The sequence below is a fragment of the Pan troglodytes genome, chromosome 2 (genome assembly GCF_028858775.2).
Source record: "Pan troglodytes isolate AG18354 chromosome 2, NHGRI_mPanTro3-v2.0_pri, whole genome shotgun sequence".
Classification (NCBI taxonomy): domain Eukaryota; kingdom Metazoa; phylum Chordata; class Mammalia; order Primates; family Hominidae; genus Pan; species Pan troglodytes.
Genome location: NC_086015.1, coordinates 71202639 through 71223932, shown reverse-complemented (window position 1 = coordinate 71223932; position 21294 = coordinate 71202639). Strand labels below are relative to the sequence as shown.

Below are 21294 nucleotides of genomic sequence, written 5' to 3'. Positions count from 1 at the left end.
TTCTGATAGATGTGTAGTGATATTTCACTGTTGTTTTAACTTGCAATTCTCTAATGACATATGATGTTCATCATCTTTTTCTATGCTTATTTGCCAATTGTATGTCTTATTTGGTGAGACATCTATTCAGATCTTTTGGCCATTATTTGAGTTTTGTTTTTCTATTGTTGAGTTTTACGAGTTCTTTGTATATTGTAGATGCAAGTTCTTTATCAGATATGTGTACTGCAAATATTTTATCCATCTGTGGGCTTGTCTTTTCTTTTTCCTAAGTTTTATTGCTTTTTAAAAAGACAGTCTTTTTGTAATCCCAGCACTTTGAGAGGCCAAGGTGGGCAGATCACCTAAGGTCAGGAATTCGAGACAAGCCTGGCCAACAGGGTGAAACCCTGTCTCTACTAAAAATACAAAAATTAGCTGGGCGGTGGCGGACGCCTGTAATCCCAGCTACTTGGGAGGCTGAGGCAGGAGAATTGCTTGAACCCAGGAGGTGGAGGTTGCAGTGAGCCAAGACCATGCCATTGCACTCCAGCCTGGGTGACAGAGCAAGACTCCATCTCAGTAAATAAATAAATAAATGAACAGTCTTTCTAAATTATAAAAATTTTGAAATTTCCCATTTCTGCAACTTTATCAAATGTTGCCAGTTGAAGGAAACAAAACAACACCAAACTCTTCAATAAGGGAAATAAATTGTTTCCATTGTTCATATTTACATAAATTGTTATTGAGTTTCCAAACACGTGCATCTCTCCTCCACTGGCATTCACTCTATTTTAACCAGAACATCCACAGTATGGGACCACATGCCACAGTTATGCAAATACATGAGAAATTTGATGACTGCTAATAAAAGTAGTCATTGGGATTGTTCCTTATCTTCTGTAGACAAATGCAATGTGCTCCCCTTCTTGGTGATTCTCAGGTCTTCTAAGATTAGGCAGGTTTATGACACTCTTCCTACTCATTGTGTATTCACTCCACTGAACTGGGTGGATTGTCTTTGAGAATTCTTTTTCAGTGTTTACACTTCCACTCATCCCTTTGTATTCAGCCTAGTCTAGATTATGCTGCAGTGACAGTCCAAAAGTCTTGGATCAAAACCTCCACAATGCACTTCATGTCCATCAAAGATATTCTCAGCAATCCAATCTGATGGAGGCTGGACCATCTGGAACATTGCTACTGGCTTGCTAGAGCCAGGAAAACAGGAATGTGAGGATGGCCCAGTGGGTCCTAAATTTCTCAGCCCAGAACTGACACATGTTTCTTAGGTCCTATCAAGTCTCATGACCAAATCAAATTTGAAAGGGGCAAGGAAAGACAATCCCAACATGTACCTAAAGGAAGAGACAAGACATATCAGTGAATAGCCCTAGTGACAACCATAACCTTACATCTGGGGAATCCTGAGACATCCAGGCTATGACTGATAATTACCATGTAAGAGCTACTAAGGGGTCCTGTGTGGGACTTTTCAATTTTTGAGGAATTGGTAATAATCCTTACCTGAGATCAAAACACACCCTGTTACTCTCACATTCAGCCAAATGACTCTCGCCTATTATGAGATTTGCCGAGAAATGCCAGTTTAATGGAACTGCACTTGAATTTATCCTTTCTTCTCTTTGGGGAATGGGGATAGGGTGAGATGGGACTCATTTTGTTTCCCTTCCTGGGGGGGGTGGATGTGGATGAGAAAATCACTTTAGAAAGCTTAGTGGTTTTACTCCTATTCAACATAGTTTTGGAAGTTCTGGCCAGGGCAGTTAGGCAGGAGAAGGAAATAAAGGGTATGCAATTAGGAAAAGGGGAAGTCAAATTGTCCCTGTTTGCAGATGACATGATTGTATATCTAGAAAACCCCATTGTCTCAGCCCAAAATCTCAAGCTGATAGGCAACTTCAGCAAAGTCTCGGGATACAAAATCAATGTGCAAAAATCACAAGCATTCTTATACACCAATAACAGACAAACAGAGAGCCAAATCATGAGTGAACTCCCATTCACAATTGCTTCAAAGGGAATAACATACCTAGGAATCCAACTTACAAGGGACGTGAAGGACCTCTTCAAAGAGAACTGCAAACCACTGCTCAAGGAAATAAAAGAGGATACAAACAAATGGAAGAACATTCCATGCTCATGGGTAGGAAGAAACAATATTGTGATAATGGCCATACTGCCCAAGGTAATTTATAGATTCAATGCCATCCCCATCAAGCTACCAATGACTTTCTTCACAGAAGTTGAAAAAACTACTTTAAAGTTCATATGGAATCAAAAAAGAGCCCGCATCACCGAGTCAATCTTAAGCCAAAAGAACAAAGCTGGAGGCATCACGCTACCTGACTTCAAACTATACTACAAGGCTACAGTAACCAAAACAGCATGGTACTGGTACCAAAACAGAGATATAGATCAATGGAACAGAACAGAGCCCTCAGAAATAACGCCACATATCTACAACTATCTGATCTTTGACAAACCTAAGAAAAACAAGCAATGGGGAAAGGATTCCCTATTTAATAAATGGTGCTGGGAAAACTGGCTAGCCATATGTAGAAAGCTGAAACTGGATCCCTTCCTTACACCTTATACAAAAATTAATTCAAGATGGATTAAAGACTTAAACATTAGACCTAAAACCATAAAAACCCTAGAAGAAAACCTAGGCATTACCATTCAGGACATAGGCATGGGCAAGGACTTCATGTCTAAAACACCAAAAGCACTGGCAACAAAAGCCAAAATTGACAAATGGGATCTCATTAAACTAAAGAGCTTCTCCACAGCAAAAGAAACTACCATCAGAGTGAACAGGCAACCTACAGAATGGGAGAAAATTTTCGCAACCTACTCATCTGACAAAGGGCTAATATCCAGAATCTACAATGAACTCAAACAAATTTACAAGAAAAAAACAAACAACCCCATCAAAAAGTGGGCGAGGGACATGAACAGACACTTCTCAAAAGAAGACATTTATGCAGCCAAAAGACACATGAAAAAATGCTCACCATCACTGGCCATCAGAGAAATGCAAATCAAAACCACAATGAGATACCATCTCACACCAGTTAGAATGGCAATCATTAAAAAGTCAGGAAACAACAGGTGCTGGAGAGGATGTGGAGAAATAGGAACACTTTTACACTGTTGGTGGGACTGCAAACTACTTCAACCGTTGTGGAAGTCAGTGTGGCGATTCCTCAGGGATCTCAAACTAGAAATACCATTTGACCCAGCCATCCCATTACTGGGTATATACCCAAAGGACTATAAATCGTGCTGCTATAAAGACACATGCACACGTATGTTTATTGTGGCACTATTCACAATAGCAAAGACTTGGAACCAACCCAAATGTCCAACAATGATAGACTGGATTAAGAAAATGTGGCAGATATACACCATGGAATACTGTGCAGCCATAAAAAATGATGAGTTCATGTCCTTTGTAGGGACATGGATGAAATTGGAAATCATCATTCTCAGTAAACTATCGCAAGAACAAAAAACCAAACACCACATATTCTCATTCATAGGTGGGAATTGAACAATGAGAACACATGGACACAGGAAGGGGAACATCACACTCTGGGGACTGTTGTGGGGTGGGGGGAGGGGGGAGGGATAGCATTAGGAGATACACCTAATGCTAAATGACGAGTTAATGGGTGCAGCACACCAGCATGGCACATGTATACATATGTAACTAACCTGCACATTGTGCACATGTACCCTAAAACTTAAAGTATAATAATAATAAAATAAAATAAAGAAAGCTTAGTGGTTTTTCAAGGAGGAAAGATGAGCATCGTCCTTCACCAGTTGCTTGTTAACTGAGCAGTCAGACTCACTGCCTACCTTTGAGTTCCCAATGTGGGGGAAAAGGCATTGCTGAATTGATTGGTGGTATGACCCTAAAATGGATCCAATCTATGCCCATAGTGAAACAGCTTCGTTGTCTGGACAAACACCGGAGATTCACTGTCTCATGGCCGTGGAGAACAAGGACACGGACACAAAAAGAGTGAGGTTAAGAGTGGTTTAAAGAAAGAGAATAGCTCTCTACTGCAGAGAGGGGTCCTGGAGAAATGAGTTGCTGGACCCATGGTGAAATGCAGGGCGTTTTATAGATGAGCTGGTGGGGAGGCAGTGCCTGATTTACATAGGGTGTGAAAAACTGGTTGGGCCAGGTGTGTTTGCATAGGGCAGGAATCTCTGGCTGCTCCCCCCCCCCAGTCTTTTATTATGCAGGCAGGTTTTCTGTCTGAGCTGTGTCATGTTGCCCATTTATCTATTACTGTACACATGGTAACAAAAAAAGGGAAGACGAAGCCTCCATGTTGGACATGCCTGGCCCCCAGATAGCCCTTTTCTATTGGCGCTTCTTCCAGCATTCCCCCATGCTAGCATCTAGCTTCCTTATTTATGTTTGCAGCTTAATTTTTCAGGCTGTTCAGTTAGAAAAGTAATAATTTGGGGGGCTGCTTTTGGTTAGAAGGGAAAAATCCACTGAGGACACTTTTGCCCTCACTATCTGCCTAAATAATTCATTTCTACCTCCTATATCAATAGGGCACGAGAACTGGGGTGGAGAGAAATGATAAGAGTTAGGGGCTCAGGTTTGTGTGAGACCCACCTAGGTATGAAGCAAATGGGCTGGAGTTGAGGTGATGTGGCTCAGTGCTACCAGCAAGAACATGGGAGCAAATCTGTTGAGAAGTAATTGATACTAGGGAAGCTGGTTGGGATGGAGCTTCTCACCTGGTTTGTCTTTTTGGGGTCTGCAAAAGCCTACAACTGTAGACCATGAGCTATCAACTTTCATGACAAAGAAAAATAAAAGAGCCACATAGTCAATGTTACACAGGGTAGTTCACACAAGGAAGTGGCCATTACCACCCATAAAGAGAACAGCCAGTGCATCATGGTGCTGTGATCTAAGGACATAGAACGCATTACTTTTTTTCTCTCCCTGTTGAAGGAAGAGGAGCAAGAGCTGGGTTTGGGATAGAAGATGAGGTGTTGGCACACATACCCACTTCCCTCTAAGCTGCTGGTTCCATAAATCTAGTCTGTGCAGAGTAAGGGAGAAGAAAAACCTGTTTGGGCTGAGTGTGAAATTGAAGATGGGCAAAACTAAGACTTGACCAAAATAAGACTGGTTTAATAACCAATAATGACTGAAAAGTCATGGGATTGAAATGAGATATATTAAAAGAGCTTGCTCTATAGTGATAAAGATGAGCTTTGACAACACCACACAGATACCATCAGGTAAGGAAAAATAAAACCCTTCCATTTTATACCTCAGTTGAGATTTTAATCAAACAGGCCCCATATAATAATAACTCACATTGGTATAGTGCCTTGTAGTTTAAAAATGCTTTTATACCCTTTTCCTCCATTGATGCTTTTAGTAACCCAAGAGGTATATAGGACAAATATTATTATCTCACTCTAGATGACAAAACTAAGGTTTCAAGCAATGAAGAGACTTATTCAAAGCTATCTGGTCAGTAAGTGGCTTAACCACTACCCGTGTCCAAGTTGCCAGAGTTGGCAGAGTGCAGATGATGCACTGAGAAAGCATTAGAATTTAGATAAATCATGAAGGTAAGGGAAATAGTGGATTTAAAGGAAATTTTGCAAATAGATAAAGAATGAAGTAACAAATGAAAGTGTTTCTCATAATGGGATCTTTGTTCTACATGCATTCAAATCCTGGGTATAAATCTATTAAAAATGCACATTTTAAGGATACACCTCCAGACCTTTTGAATCAGAATTTCAGGGGGCAGAGCATAATATCCCACATTCTTAACAAACTCCTCCAGTAATTCTTACTCATTTGAGTGGTTAAGAGTCACTAATGCTAAGCCTTCAAGTTTCTTCAGCTCTCTACTTTCTTAGCTCTTCCGGAGAACAGAGAACAGTACTCTAATAATACTTTACAAAAGGTATCTCTTTAAATCCTCATAACTATCCAAAGAGGTAGATGCTATTATCCTCATTTTAAAGCTCGGAAAACTGAGGCATAGAGATTTAGGTTAAGTCACCCAGCAAAGTCACAAAGCTAGTAGGCAGAATAGCTGGGATTCAAACCCAGTCCTGTTGGATTCATAAGCCTACAAGGTTACTTCTAGACTCTACTGTTTTGTCCATGTTCTGAATTCTTGTTGCCTGAGTGTTCTAAGTCCATTGAATTTAGTAAAAGGTGTTGTCGTCTCCTGTCCAAAAAAAATCAGACATATGCTAGAGTCAGGCAATTTAACTGAAGTTAGATAAGCTCATTTTTCCATCCTACACGAGGCATCAAAAGATTGCTTTTAAAGTATGTTGTTTAAACACTGATTTAGCTCTCAATAATTTATTAATATATTAATGTCTCTTTTTTTTTCAATTTTATTCTCAGAGGAAGCAGCCAAGTTTTCTCTTAGGGCATGTTTGGTGTAAGGATATGGAGGATAGGAGTGTTAATGGGTTGTCCATTTTTCCTTGAGACAGTGCTCTGAGAATGTTAATATTGAAAGCTGGAGAAGGGGATGGGGCAGGAGGAGATAAAAGAGCCCATTCAGAGCTTTGTCTCATCTTTCTTCTGAAATATCCATTCAGCAAAAGATCCTCTTAGAGTCATACTTTCTTCCCCACCACAGCCTGACTACAGAATCTTGTCCCTTAGTGTCTCTGCCACTGATTCATCCTTATAGCTTTCAATATCCCCTTGAAGCCATCTTGCAGACTACAGTCCCTCTTTCTGGACTATATAGAGGATCCTTTCCAAGGTACCACTGTAAATGGGGTTTAATATGGGGATCTAGTCACAGAGGTGTTGGAGGAGCTGCGAGTGAATAGGGAAAGGTAAGCCACCTCACAGTTTAACAATGGTAACAGGGTGCTATTACTGCTAGAACTGGGAGGACCAAGAGAAGAGGCACATTATCAGTGCCCAGGAGTTAGAGATGCTTGGAGGGAGATGAAACCTGGGAGGAGGAGCTGGCCCAGGGACCATGTATCTTGGACTGTCAGGCAAAAGCTGGAATCCTGGGAGTGTAGCTACTCAGTGGGAACTGGAGCTAAAGGAGAGGCTGTCCAGAGAAAATGAGGAACACAGAGGAAGTGTATATCCAGTAGGAGGTGGGAACATGCAGGGAATGCAGCTGCAGACAAGATGCTGTCTGAAAGGGAGAGAGAGGAACAGAAATATCCTGGCTGCTCCTTTCTTTCTGCCCTCCACTTTTCCAACATCACCTCCCATTGGTTGAACCTGGTTAGCCACTAGTTTGCAAAGGAGGCTGGGAATTATGGTTTTTGGAATTTCACTTTCTATGAACAGAGATAAGAAATGGATCCTAGAATGACCATCCTTAAACATGATCCACACAGATGTTAAAGGAAAATGACATCTGAGTGACATTGCAATTATTATAGCTTATAAACAGGGACCACAAAGTCTAGAAACACAGAAGAATATATACAATATGTGGTTTATTAATATTACATTATAATACATACATGTTCAGTGACATTAAAGGATATATTCAATATTTTGACTTTCATTAGTAGTACATGGTTCAATGCACTGTGAAAATTGCTTCAGTAATGGTACACTAATGGATTTCCATCCATCTCTGCACGAGCATCTGAGATCTCCTCTAATTTTATCCTCTGTCTGCCATAATTTGTATCTTTAGTATTACCAAAAGAATTGTGTTCAATCTGTTTAAAAAATCCTTGTTTCTATCAGTCTCATATATATTAATTTATTTAAATAACTAATGTCAAACATTAAATTCCATCTCCAATTTATTCCAGAGAGAAGATCTGAACTAAACGGTGGCAACCTGAACTTCCATTTTCACATGCCCAATTTTATGACAAAACCCTGAGGCCCTAGTAGTCAGTATGGACTGAAGAAATAAATCGGATATAGACTCCATCATGTGCCACAACTCATTTCAAAATGGCAGCTTGTATAGTGAAAATCTGGGAATGCTATCCACTTGGTACTTAAATTTCTGGAGGATCACAATTTGAACAGAGAAGAGGACTTGAAGTTTATTCCTTACTGATCCAAGAAGCAAGAAATGTAGGCAGGGTATTAGGTCAAAAGTTAATCTCAGAATTTTCAGAGACCATGCATGATGGACAAGGCCTATGTACTATTGTCTCCTCTACATTCCTAACAAAATGATTAGTCTTAACACCCACTTAGCTGTCCAAGCTGTAAATCTCAGGCTTCCTCCAAGTCCTGTAAATTCTACTTCTTAGGTTATTTTCTTTCAATCTAGTTTGTCTTGCTCATTCCCATGAACACTGCATTATTTCAAATCCACATCTACTCATGCCTTGTTCACTGCAGTAACTTCCTAATTGGCCTCCCATTTCAACATGTTCGCTCATTCAATAAATCATCCAGTATTTCCATATGGTAGCTAGAGTGACATTTCTAAAATACTGATCTAATCAAGTGATCCCTTGGTTAAGAACTATAGTGGTCCCTTTTTCTATTGAATTAAGTCCATTAAGACTTTCCATTGAACACAGAAAAAATCATAAACTCTTTAGCAAAACATACAAGACTCTTCATAATCTGACTCCAGTCTAATTTTGAAGTCCCTCTCCAGCAATTTTTCTATACTTAAGCTTTTTTGTAATTCTAAAGAAAAGAATCTTATTTCAATTTGTTCAGGTGTGGATATAACAAAAAATTCTCTGAGATCTGTTTTAGTTGTTAGTGCTATTTGTCAAGTATTTCTGGTTCTTTGCCTTCCTAGTACATAGTGGGACTGTACTTCTCTTTTTTTGGTAGGGCTGAGTGACTATTTCCAGCCAATGAGTTTTGATGGTAGCTTCCAAGCTGGAGCATTAAATTGCTAATGCAAGACTCTCTGGAGCCCTTTTCCTCTGCCACAATGTGTGACAGTGTTCAGCATTGTGACTACTCTATCAGCCTCCTTTCCAGACTAAGAAGACTTGGAGTAAAGACCCAAGATGGTAGGTGGTGTATTAGTCTGTTCTCACGTTCCTAATAAAGACATACCCGAGACTGGGTAATTTATAAAGAAAAAGAGGTTTAATGGACTCACAGTTCCACATGGCTGGGGAGGCCTCACAATCATGGCAGAAGGTGAAGAAGTAGCAAAGGCATGTTTTACACGGCAGCAGGCAAGCGAGAGCTTGTGCAGGGGAACTCCCATTTATACAACCTTCAGATCTCGTGAGACTTATTTAATACCACAAGGACAGTATGGGAGAAACCACTCCCATGATTCTATTATCTCCACCTGGCCCCTCCCATGTCATGTGGGGATTATTACAATTCAAGGTGAGATTTGGGTAGGGACATAGCAGGTGGCATACATGAGAAGTAAACCTTTTTTCTTACAAGCTGCAAGCTTCTGAGATTTGGGGTTAGTTCCCCACCCCCCAGTTTTATTGAGGTATAATTGACACATACAAATTGCATATATTTAGGGTATACAACATGATGTTTTGATATGTGTCTACATAGAAAAATGGTTACCACAATCAAGTTAACTTACCCATCATCTCACTGTTACCGTGTGGTGTGTGTGTATGTGTGTGTGTGTGTGTGTGTGGTGTGAACACTTGAGATCTACTCTCTTAGCAGATTCCACGTATACAATACATGATTATTAACTATAGTCACCATGCTTTATATTAGGTGTCCTATCTTATAACTAAATATTTGTGCCCTTTGACTGGTATTCTCCCTTTCTTCCCCATCCCTCAGCCTGTTCTATACTCTGTTACTGAGGTCAGTGTTGTTTCAGATTTCACATATTTCACATATAAGTGAGATCATGCAGTATTTGTCTTTCTGTGTCTGGCTTATTTCACTTAGCCGAATGTCCTTCAGGCTCATCCATGTTGTTGCAAATGGCAAGATTTTCTTCTTTTTAAAAGCTTTTAAAAATATGTAATAATATTCTAATACACACACACATACGTACATGCAAACACACACACACACACACACACACATCTCTCTTACATTTTCTTTATCCAATCATCTACCAATAGACACTTAGGTTGATCCCATATCTTGGCTATTATGAGTAATGCTGCAATGAACATGACAGTGCAGGTATCTCTTCAAAATAATGATTTTATTTCCTTTGAATATACCTAGAACTGAGATTGCTGGATCATATAGTAGTTCTATTTTTAATTTTTTGAGGAAGCTCCATACTGTTTTCCATAATGACTATATCAATTTACATTTCCACCAACAGTATACAGATTCCCTTTTCTCTACATCCTCACTAACGCTTGTTATCTTCTGACTTTTTTTAATAGCCATCCTAACAGGTGTGAGGTAATATCCCATTGTGGTTTTGATTTGCATTTCCCTGATGATTAGTGATGTTGAGTATCTTTTCATATACCTGTTGGCCATTTGTATGTCTTCTTTGGAAAAAAAATGTCTATTCAGGTCCTTTTCCCATTTTTTAATCAGTTTATTATTATAATTGATATTGAGTTGTATTAGTTACTTATATATTTTTTATTTTAACCCCTTACCAGATATATAGTTTACAAATATTTTCTCCCACTTTGTAGGTTGCTTTTTTATTTTGTTGGTTCTTTCCTTTGCTGTGCAGAAACTTTTCAGTTTGATGTAGTCCTACTTGTTTAATTTTACTTTTGTTACCTGTCTTTTGGTATCAAATTCCAATGGCATTTTTCACAGAAATAGAAAAACACTCTTAAACTCATTTGGAACTATCAAAAACTCCAATAGCTAAAGCAATATTGATTAAGAAGAACAAAGGTGGAGGTATCACACTTCCTGATTTCAAGCTATATTACAAAGCTGTAGTATTTAAAACAGTATGGTGCTGGCATAAGACACACAGACAATTGGGACAGAATAGTAAACTCAGAAATAAACTCAAACATATACAGTCAACTAATTTTTGACAAAGGTGCCAAAAATACACAATAGAGATCAGACAGACTCTTCAATAAATTATGTTGGGATAATTCAATATTTCCATGCAAAAAAAATGAAATTGGACCCTTCTTTTATACCATACACAAAAATTACTTCAAAATAGACTACAGACTTAAATGTAAGACATGAAACCAAAAAACTCCTAAAAGAAAACATAGAAGAAAACCACTTTGACATTGGCGTTAGTGGTTACTATAGTGCAGGGGTTGCTAAACTTTTTCTCAAAAGGGCTTTGAAGGCCATGTAGGGGTCTGATATCCTCCTCGTCCTTCTACACCTCCTCCACCTCCTGCTCCTCCTTTGCTATGGCTCTTAAAACTGTATAAACAAATCTTAGTTTAAAACTGCACTTGATAATCTGAAAGGCCATAGTTTACCATCTCCTGCTGTAATATAGCCTAGTGTATTTTGACTATTATGACATTAAAAGTCAGGAAACAAATTACAGGTGGTGTATTAGTCTGTTTTCATACTGCTATAAAGAACTACCTGAGACTGGATAATAAAGAAAAGAGGTTTAATTTACCCACAATTCCACATGGCTGGGGAGACCTCAGGAACTTACAATCATGGTAGAAGGCAAAGGGGAAGCAAGGCATGTCTTACATGGTGGCAGAGAGAGAGAGAAGGGGAAACTTCCACACACTTTAAAACCATCAGATCTCTTTTCTTCCCCCCCAAAAAAGAGCATAGCAGTTTTACTTAAGGATTTTTCTTTTTTTAAAAAAATTTTACTTTAAGTTCTGGGATACATGTGCAGAAAGTACGAGTTTGTTACATACGTATACATGTGCCATGGTGGTTTCCTGCACCCATCAACCCATGATCTAGGTTTTAAGCCCTGCATGCATTAAGTATTTGTCCTAATGCTGTCCCTCTCCTTGCCCCCACCCCCTGACAGACCCTGGTGTGTGATGTTCCCCTCCATGTGTCCATGTGTTCTCTCACTTATGAGTCAGAACATGCAGTGTTTGGTTTTCTGTTCCTGTGTTAGTTTGCTGAGAATGATGGCGTCCAGCTTCATCCATGTCCCTGCAAAGGATATGAACTAATTATTTTTTATTGCTGCATAGTATTCCATGGTGTATATGTGTCGCATTTTCTTTATCCAGTCTATTATTGATGGGCATTTGGGTTGGTTCCAAGTCTTTGCTATTGTAAATAGTGCTGCAATAAACATATGTGTGCATGTCTCTTTATAGTAGAATGATTTATAATCCTTTGGGTATATACCCAGTAATGGGATTGCTGGGTCAAATGGTATTTCTTGTTCTAGATACTTGAAGCATTACCACACCGTCTTACAATGGTTAAACTAATTTACTCGCCCACCAACAGTGTAAAAGCATTCCTATTTCTGCACATCCTCTCCAGCGTCTGTTGTTTCCTGACTTTTTAATGATTGCCATTCTAACACATAAGATGGTATCTCATTGTGGTTTTGATTTGCATTTCTCTAATGACCAGTGATGATGAGTTTTTTTTTTCGTACATTTATTGGGTGCATAAATGTCTTCTTTTGAGAAGTGTCTGTTCATATCCTTTGCCCACTTTTTGATGCGGTTGTTTTTTCTTGTAAATTTGTTTAAGTTCCTTGTAGATTCTGGATGTTAGACCTTTGTCAGATGGGTAGCTTGCAAAAATTTTCTCACATTCTGTATGTTGCCTGATCACTCTGATGATAGTTTATTTTGCTGTGCTGAGGCTCTTTTTAGTTTGATTAGACCCCATTTGTCTATTTTGGCTTTTGTTGCAATTGCTTTTGGTGTTTTAGTCATGAAGTCTTTGTCCATGCCTATGTCCTGAATGGTATTGCGTAGGTTTTCTTCTAGGGTTTTTATGGTTTCGGGTTTTACATTTAAGTCTCTAATCCATCTTGAGTTAATTTTTGTATAAGGTGTAAGAAAGGGGTCCAGTTTCAGTCTTCTGCATGTGGCTAGCTAGTTCACCCAGCACCATCTATTAAATAGACAATTCTTTCCCCATTGCTTATTTTTGTCTGGTTTGTCAAAGATCAGATGGTTGTAAATGTGTGGTGTTATTTCTGAGGTCTCCATTCTGTTCCAGTGGTCTATATATCTGTTTTGATACCAGTACCGTGCTGTTTTGGTTACTGTAGCCTTGTAGTGTAGTTTGAAGTCAGGTAGCATGATGCCTCCAACTTTGTTCTTTTGGCTTAGGATTGTCTTGGCAATGCGGGCTCTTTTTTGGCTCCATATGAACTTTAAAGTGGATTTTTCCAATTCTGTGAAGAAAGTCATTGGTAGCTTGATGGGGATGGCATTGAATCTATAAATTACCTTGGGCAGTATGGCCATTTTCACAATATTGATTCTTCTTATCCATGAGCATGGAATGTTTTTCCATTTGTTTGTGTCCTCTTTATTTCCTTGAGCAGTGGTTTATAGTTCTCCTTGAAGAGGTTCTTCACATCCCTTGTAAGTTGTATTGCTGAGTATTTTATTTCCTTTGTAGCAATTGTGAATGGGAGTTCACTCATGATTTGGCTCTCTGCTTGTCTATTGTTGGTGTATAGGACTGGTTGTGATTTGCGTACACCAATTTTGTATCCTGAGATTTTGTTGAAGTTGCTTATCACCTTAAGTTTTGGGACTGAGACAATAAACCATCATATCTCTTGAGAACTCACTCACTATCATGAGAACAGCATGGAGGAAACTGTCCCCATGGTCCTATTACCTGCCACCTGGTCCCTCCCTCAACATGTGGTGATTACAATTTGAGATGAAATTTTGGTGGGAACACAGAGCCAAACTACATCATCCCACCCCAGGTCCCTCCCAAATCTCATGTTCTTCTCACATTTCGAAACACAATCATGCCTTCTCAGCAATCCCCCAAAATCTTAACTCATTCCAGCATTAACCCAGAAGTCCAATTCCAAAGTCTCATATGAGAAAAGGCAAGTTCCTTCCACCTATGAGCCTGTAAAATCAAAAGCAAGTTAGTTACTTCCTAGATACAATGGGGGTACAGGCATTGGGTAAATGCTCCCTTTTCAAAAAGAAGAAATTGGCCAAAGCAAAGGGGCCAGAAGTCCCATGGAAGTCCAAAACCCTTCAGGGCAGTCATTAAATCTTAAAGCTCCAAAATAAACTCCTTTGACTCCATGTCTCCTATCCATGGCACACTGATGCAAGGGGTGGGCTCCCAAGGCATTGGGCAGCTCTGCCCCTGTAGATCTGAGGGTACAGCCCCCATAGTTGCTTTCACAAGCTGGCATTGAGTGCCTGAAACTTTTCCAGGTACAGAGTGCAAGCCATTGGTGGCTCTACCATTCTGGGGTCTGGAGGATGGTGGCCCTCTTCTCACAGCTCCACTAGGCAGTGCCCCAGTGGGGCCTCTGTGTGGGGGCTTCAACCCCACATTTCCCCTCTGCATTGCCCTAAGTAGAGGTTCTCCATGAGGGCTTCACCCCTGCAGCAGACTTATGCCTCTACATCCAGGCATTTCCATACATTCTCTGAAATCTAGGTGGAGGCTCCCAAAGTTCAGCTATTGCCTTCTGTGTACCCACAGACCCTACAACACATGGAAGCTGGCAATGCTTGGGCCTTGCACCCTCTGAAGCAACAGCCTGAGCTATATGTTGGTCCCTTTTAGCCATGGCTGGAGTTGGTCTCTGTCCCAAGGCTGCACAGGACAGCAGTACCTCAGCCCATGAAACCATTTTTTCCTCCCAGGCCTCTGGATCTATGATGGGAGGGGCTGCAGTGAAGAACTCTGAAATGCCCTGGAGACATTTTCCTGATTTTCTTGGCTATTAACATTCAGCTCCTCATTACTTAATGCAAATTTCAGCAACTGGCTTGAATTTCTCCCCAGAAAATGGGTTTTTCTTTTTGACTGTATGGTCAGGCTACAAATTTTTCAAACTTTTATGTTCTGCTTCCCTTTCAAGCATAAGTTCCAATTTCAGATCATCTCTTTGTGAATGCAGAAAAAGCCAGGTCACATATTGAATGGTTTGCTGCTTGGAAATTTCTTCTGCCAGATACCCTAAGTCATCTCTCTGAAGTTCAAAGTTCCACAGATCTTTAGAGCAGCGCCAAAATGCTGCCAGTCTTTTTGCTAAAGCATAGCAAGAGTGACCTTTGCTTCAGTTCCCAATAAGTTCGTCATCTCCATCTCAGACAATTTCAGCCTGGCACGATCAGCATTTTGGTCAAAACCATTCTGCAAGTCTCTAAGAAGTTACAAACTTTCTCACATCTTCCTGTTTTCTTCTGAGTCCTCCAAATTGTTCCAACTTCTGCCCATTACCCACTTCCAAAGTTGCTTCCACGTTTTCAGGTCTCTCTATAGCAATGCCCCACTTCTCTTGGCAGCAATTTTCTGTATTAACCCATTTTCACACTCCTATAAAGAACTACCTGAGACTGGGTAATTTATAAAGAAAAGGGGTTTAATTGACTCACAGTTCCACATGACTGGGGAGGCTTTAGGAAACTTGCAATCATGGTGGATGGTGAAGGGGAAACAAGGCACGTCTTACCATGGTGGAGCAGGAGAGAGAGAGAGAGAGCAGTGGATGAACCGCCAAACACTTTTAAACCATCAGATCTCAGGCCGGGTGCGGTGGCTCACTCCTGTAATCCCAGCACTTTGGGAGGCCAAGGCAGGCGGATCATGAGTTCAGGAGATCAAGACCATCCTGGCTAAGATGTTGAAACCCCCTCTCTACTAAAAATACAAAATAAATTAGCCAGGTGTGGTGGCAGGCGCCTGTAGTCCCAGCTACTTGGGAGGCTGAGGCAGGAGAATGGCATGACTCCAGGAGGCGGCAGAGCTTGCAGTGAGTGGAGATCACACCACTGCACTCCAGCCTGGGCAACAGAGCAAGACTCCATCCAAAAGAAAAAGAAAAACAAAAACATCAGATCTCATGAGAACTCACTATCATGAGACCAACATGGGGGAAACCACCTCAATGATCCAATCACCTCCCACCAGATCCCCTTCTCAACACATGGGAATCACTATTTGAAATGAGATTTGGGTGGGGACACAGAGACAAACCGTATTATGTGGTTTCTTTTACTGCCACGTTTTTTTGGTGAGCCTGTTCATTTCCTGTTTATCTCTGGGCCCAGTTTTCTCTGCCTTTTGGCCCTGCACATGTCCTAATATAGCCATGACCACATGTAATATGGCTGCCCTTATCTCAACTTTTTAGCTTAAGTACCTCTGGTCTGTTACTTCAGATTCTCTAGAGACAATATGATTGGTTACTTAATAACGAATGCATTGAGTCAGATATTCATCTTTGACCCAATCAGTAATAGTTGAGCAGGTAGTAGGTAAGAAGTATAGCCCCACCCAGGGTCTGCGAATAGGACAAGCTTTTCAGATGGGACCAGGAATCAGCAAAGTTTAAAGACTTTTAAAATATAGTATCTTAACACTTTGTACATACTCTCTCCAATCCCTTTGTTTTGTACATGATGCACTTGTCTCTGCTCTTCACCTGGCAGCCTCCAATCCATACTTCAAGACTCAGTCTAAATACCACCTCCTTTTCAATGCCATTTATTAACCATGAACATCATCTCATGTCTACTGTCCAACTATACACAAAGTTAGTTGCTTCTCCTCTTCAATGCCATTTATTAACCATGAACATCATCTCATGTCTACTGTCCAACTATACACAAAGTTAGTTTCTTCTCCTCTGTAATTCCATAGTACCTTATATAAACATATTTCATTTATATAATGTAATGATCAGATGCCTATCTCTCTTGAAAAGGGGCTCAACTTGAAGGAAGAGACGGTATTACATTCACCATATTGAGAGCTTTTCCTGCTGCTTGGATGCTACCTCCTCGGTCCCTTAGGGACAGTCTCATCATCATTTCTATTATTCTATATTCAGATTTGTCTTTGGCATCCCTATATGAGGTCCTTAGTAACAACCACTGCTACAAAATTAGAGATTCAATGAATTTACATATTTCTTTAGCAGATCAGAATCTTATTTTTATTAGAAATCGGTTTTTAGAAGTGCAGAAATTGCAAAATCTATAAGGAACCATGTATAAAACTTAGCCCCCAAAATAAAATTCTAGCCTGAAGGGTAGCAGGAGTTAGGTAACTGTTGCTCATAGCCTAAATTCACATGCTGGCTTTTTTTCCTCCAGTGCAGTGCAACCATACAGACGTTTTAGCAAGTTGGGCTATAGCTTCAGTTACCAAATCTCCACCAGCTGGTTTAACTTTAATAAAACATTAAGCTACTGAATATGTCATGCCTTTTTGGTTCCAGCATTTAATATGTATACTGATGTGTGTTGTTCATGGGATATAAAGTAAATAGAGCAATGTGTGCAAAATATTTATTCTGAATAATTATGTGGCAACATTTGGATTCTGTAATGTCATTTTTGAAAAACATTCAAGAACATTTTTTAGCACATAATGACATTTTAAAAATAGCATTTTTACTATTAAGAGGTCATTGAAAATTGGAAAATGCTAGCGTTTGTGACTGGGAACTCCCTTTTAATTGTTTCAATCAGAAAATAGTCAATGTTGGTTGATGGTTAGCTCATTCTATACACAGATTAGCACATCCTTTCTCTGAGCCCTCAAGTGAGCAGTAAAATGTTCTATTTGAGTGCTCCACTGTTATTTCTTGGGAGGAAAGAAACTTGGATGGTGGTTAGCAGTGGTGTAGAGGCTGAAAGGTAGGGAGTGATAAAGAGAAAATAAATATGGAATAGCCAGGAGGTAGCAGCGGGTAGGAAAAGTAGGGTACACACTGCTGGAGGAGTAAATGAAGAAGGACAAAGCCAGTGTTAGAGGCAAAGGAAACAAGAAGCAGTCCCAAGAGAAAGAATGGAGGCTAAAGGAAAAACAAGCCATATTTACGTAGGAATTGACCATCACCTACACAATGGACCTCATTGTGTGGCTGTTGGACATTGGGATAAGCCTGAGCTATTACCTGTTGTTCTCATAACAAAGGAACATATAAATTCTGCATTGGGCCAGTCATCCATTTTCCCTATGAGGTCCTTGTGAGAGATACATTCCTAGGAACAATCACTGGTGACTAGATAACTAGATGTCATTTTGGTTGAACCTAAACATCAAACCTGAACCTAAACATCAAACCTAAACATTAAACCTAAACATCAGAGTTGTCAAATGATAGCTTGACCCAGCTGAAGCTTCCTTTCTCCAAAGCCAGTTAGGCTAAATCAGCTTCAGATAAAGCAGGTTGGGAAGATGGCTCTGACTGTCCCTCAACTTCCTACAGTGCCCAAGCCTAAGGCCCTGGTTCCATCACCAGGAAACAAGGGATGTCCAATGTCTACCAACAATGGGACAACAGAGCTAGAACAAGCTGTCCTGGGTTCTCTTCCCAAGCTACCTTACAGGAAGGAAAGACAGCATCTCTGGAGAGAAAGAATAATGTTAGGCCCTTCTGGAACGGCCTTAGGCTCTTGCCATTCCCTGGAGGAGCAAGGAAGAAAGCAAAGATAGGCTGTGCCCACACATGACATGACGTTGATCCCCTCTGAAAGTCCTGACCATCAACATCCTTAAATTTCAGCAATTCTTCTCTTTATGGGAGTCCAATTTACTTGCTATTGATCCTAGAGAGGTAAGAATCAGGTTAGGGATGAGAAAGGAAGGAAACAGTCTCAACTCCCCCTAGAAACCAGTAGTGCCTCATTTTTAAGTGTTATATAAATATACTGTGGCCAAAATAAAATGAGGTCTAACAGATGCAATATTCAGGTCATCCTAGAGTTTTGAAAAGTTTCATTGAACAATATTAATAATTTATACACCCTTGATCTTTGGATCCAAAGTATTACCAATATTTCAGACTTTGACAGAACTCCTGGATCTGATATGACCATTCTTATTATCTCTGACCCCTTTACCTTCATGATTTTCTTTCTAAATGCTACCTGCCTGCCTGATCACCTTGAAGACCCCCCTGACTCCACTTGGAGGGACCTCACATCTCTAACTCAAGATTTTTATTGTAAACTTTTAGAGAATTGGCATTTGACTGGCCCACATTTTCTAGTAGAAAAGCTTTTAAATGTTTTCTAAACAACAAAAGAACTATTTACAAGGGACCAATTTAGCAACATTCATTTCCAAAGTCATTTTCTTTTCATAGGCTGTAAATAAATTTGCAAAATCATGTAGCTTCATGGAAATAACATGACCTGGAAATTACAAGGTAATTAAACTCAAAGCATCTAAGTATAGTACTCCAAGAATAATTTACTTCTGGTGCCAGGAGTCAATATTTTTTGCTGCTAAGCACTTATGCAAATGAACTAGCACTGAGAGTTTCAAGCTGCCATACCCCAGGAATAATGAGGGTCTGCCTTTGTAGTTGCTGGGTAAAATTGATGACCATGGTGACCACGTGGAATGGAGGCAGTGGTGTTGTAAGGATGTTTGGAGATGACTTGTTACAGATGTTTAGTGTGATTTTAAAGCACCTTCCTGGTGGAAGGTTAATACAGGCATCTGAGTGACCTATATAAGTAACTATTGCCCTAAAAGTCAGGGTTGAATCAAACCTGGATGTATTCAAAGGTTTGAAAATGAAGGTGATAGTCTGATGTGTAGCTTGAGTCTTAGTTGGTACTATAGGAAAGGCCTGGAGAGTATTTTTTTCCAAGGTAAAAATAAAAATTGTTCATATCATACTTTGGACTATCCAATCCCAGTGGGCAAGAACCTGAAGCAAAACATTCCTCCTAAACCCAAAGGCCAACTGCCTGCTCCAGATCAGCTGGTCAAGAGAACTGTAGTGACTCTTTTGATATAGGCACTATTCTCTTGGACTGTTCGTTATCTTTCTCTCAAGAAGGCTGAAGGGGCTTCTCTTTCTGCTGAAAAGAAAAAAAAAGAGAATACTTAATACCTTTTCATTGTCTTCTCTGGTCTCTTATAAAGACAATAAATAGACATACTCCTTTCCAGCCTACTAAAGGGTTGGTGTTTTCCATGGTGTACTGTGACTTTGTAGTTGAAGTGGCTGTAAATATACTAGGAATAGAGTCAACGTTGCTGTCCCTTTGGGGCCTCAGGATGGCTGTACTCGCAACCTAAGGTCTCTCCTCTTTTCCAAGTGGTCTCCTCACAGTACTTCTTTCTTCTAAGCTTTGGCTACCTTTTTGCATCTTTCCTCTTCAGGCTTTGGGATAGTAATTGCTCCACTCTTACTCACCTTGGAGAACTACACTATTCCTTGAGGTTTCCCTAAGTCTGCCCTCATCTTTTAAATATCTCCCTCATTTAACCCTCCTTACTAATTTGTAGGGGGGGATTTTTAAGCTAAGTATTTGTTATCGATAACTATTTTAATTACTAAGAGCAGGCGATCTGAGGAATACTAATTCTTTGTGGTTTTTAAAATTTTGTTTTCTGTAATTTGTAAGCTAAAATATGGTCCATTTTAATAAAAGATCCATGAATGTTTAAAAACAAGTCATTTTCTGTATATGAAATGCAGGGTTCTACATACATTCATTATATAAAACTTTTACAAAAAATAATAATTGCCAACATTCTATTGAAAATATCCAAATTTGAAGCACTCCCAGAACATAAAAAATTCTCCAATAAAATGCAGTAATGTGTGATTAAAAAATGTAGTCAGCCCCGTAAGTTCCTAAAGAGAAAGAGATGATAAGCTCTGTTGAGTAGAAAATTAAGCCAGTGGACAGATGAATCCTGGACAATCTGTGAAGTTTGCTTACAGGCTCAGTGACTAACTAGTTCACCTGGGTCAGACCTTCAGAACTCCAGAATTCAGGAAAATTGCATATAGCTACATGCCATAGATGTTTGGTGCACTCATGAGTAATCAGACCTGCAAGTGTCCAATCCATGAATATCAAGTGACCTATATCTTGTGAATCTAGTTGCATGTGCCACTGGCCTAGGCACACAAAGCTGTGATAACAGGCACAGTCACAGCTGCTCAAGGACTGGTGTGAATGCACATTTATGGGGCATGGAGATAAGAGTATCTGGCATGTGGACCACAAGTCGCATGCATGCTATGGCTGCAGCAGGCCTACGGGGACAGAACAGATGTGTTTATATAAACCACAGAGAGCAGACAGAGAAAGGTGAACAACTCCCAGGTGTCTACATTTCTAGTTATTTAGGTCTTCACTTTTGAAGGCTGTTGTTGTAAGGCTAGTATCTACTTAAAGAATCAAGCTAGATTAAACTTTTAATTATGTTCAAAGCTTTTATATATTTTTAATAATTTTGTCTGCTTGATTTACTAGCGACTA

At 39.8% G+C, this 21294-nt stretch overlaps 1 protein-coding gene across 5 annotated transcripts in view; it reads left to right on the top strand.

The window, feature by feature from the left end:
- Positions 1–21294, top strand: part of SUCLG2 (succinate-CoA ligase GDP-forming subunit beta) — a 426327-nt gene that overhangs the window by 392535 nt on the left and 12498 nt on the right. For 2 of the 5 annotated variants that reach the window (XR_010155638.1, XM_063806898.1), the window contains one exon: positions 7825–7948. The exons of the other annotated variants lie outside the window; for them this stretch is intronic. Coding sequence is in view for 1 of the 2 variants with exons in the window: in XM_063806898.1 (XP_063662968.1) it covers positions 7825–7898 (74 nt within the window). In the remaining variant the exon portion in view is untranslated. Of the gene's footprint in view, positions 1–7824; positions 7949–21294 lie in introns of those variants that run through there. 5 annotated transcript variants of the gene reach the window in all.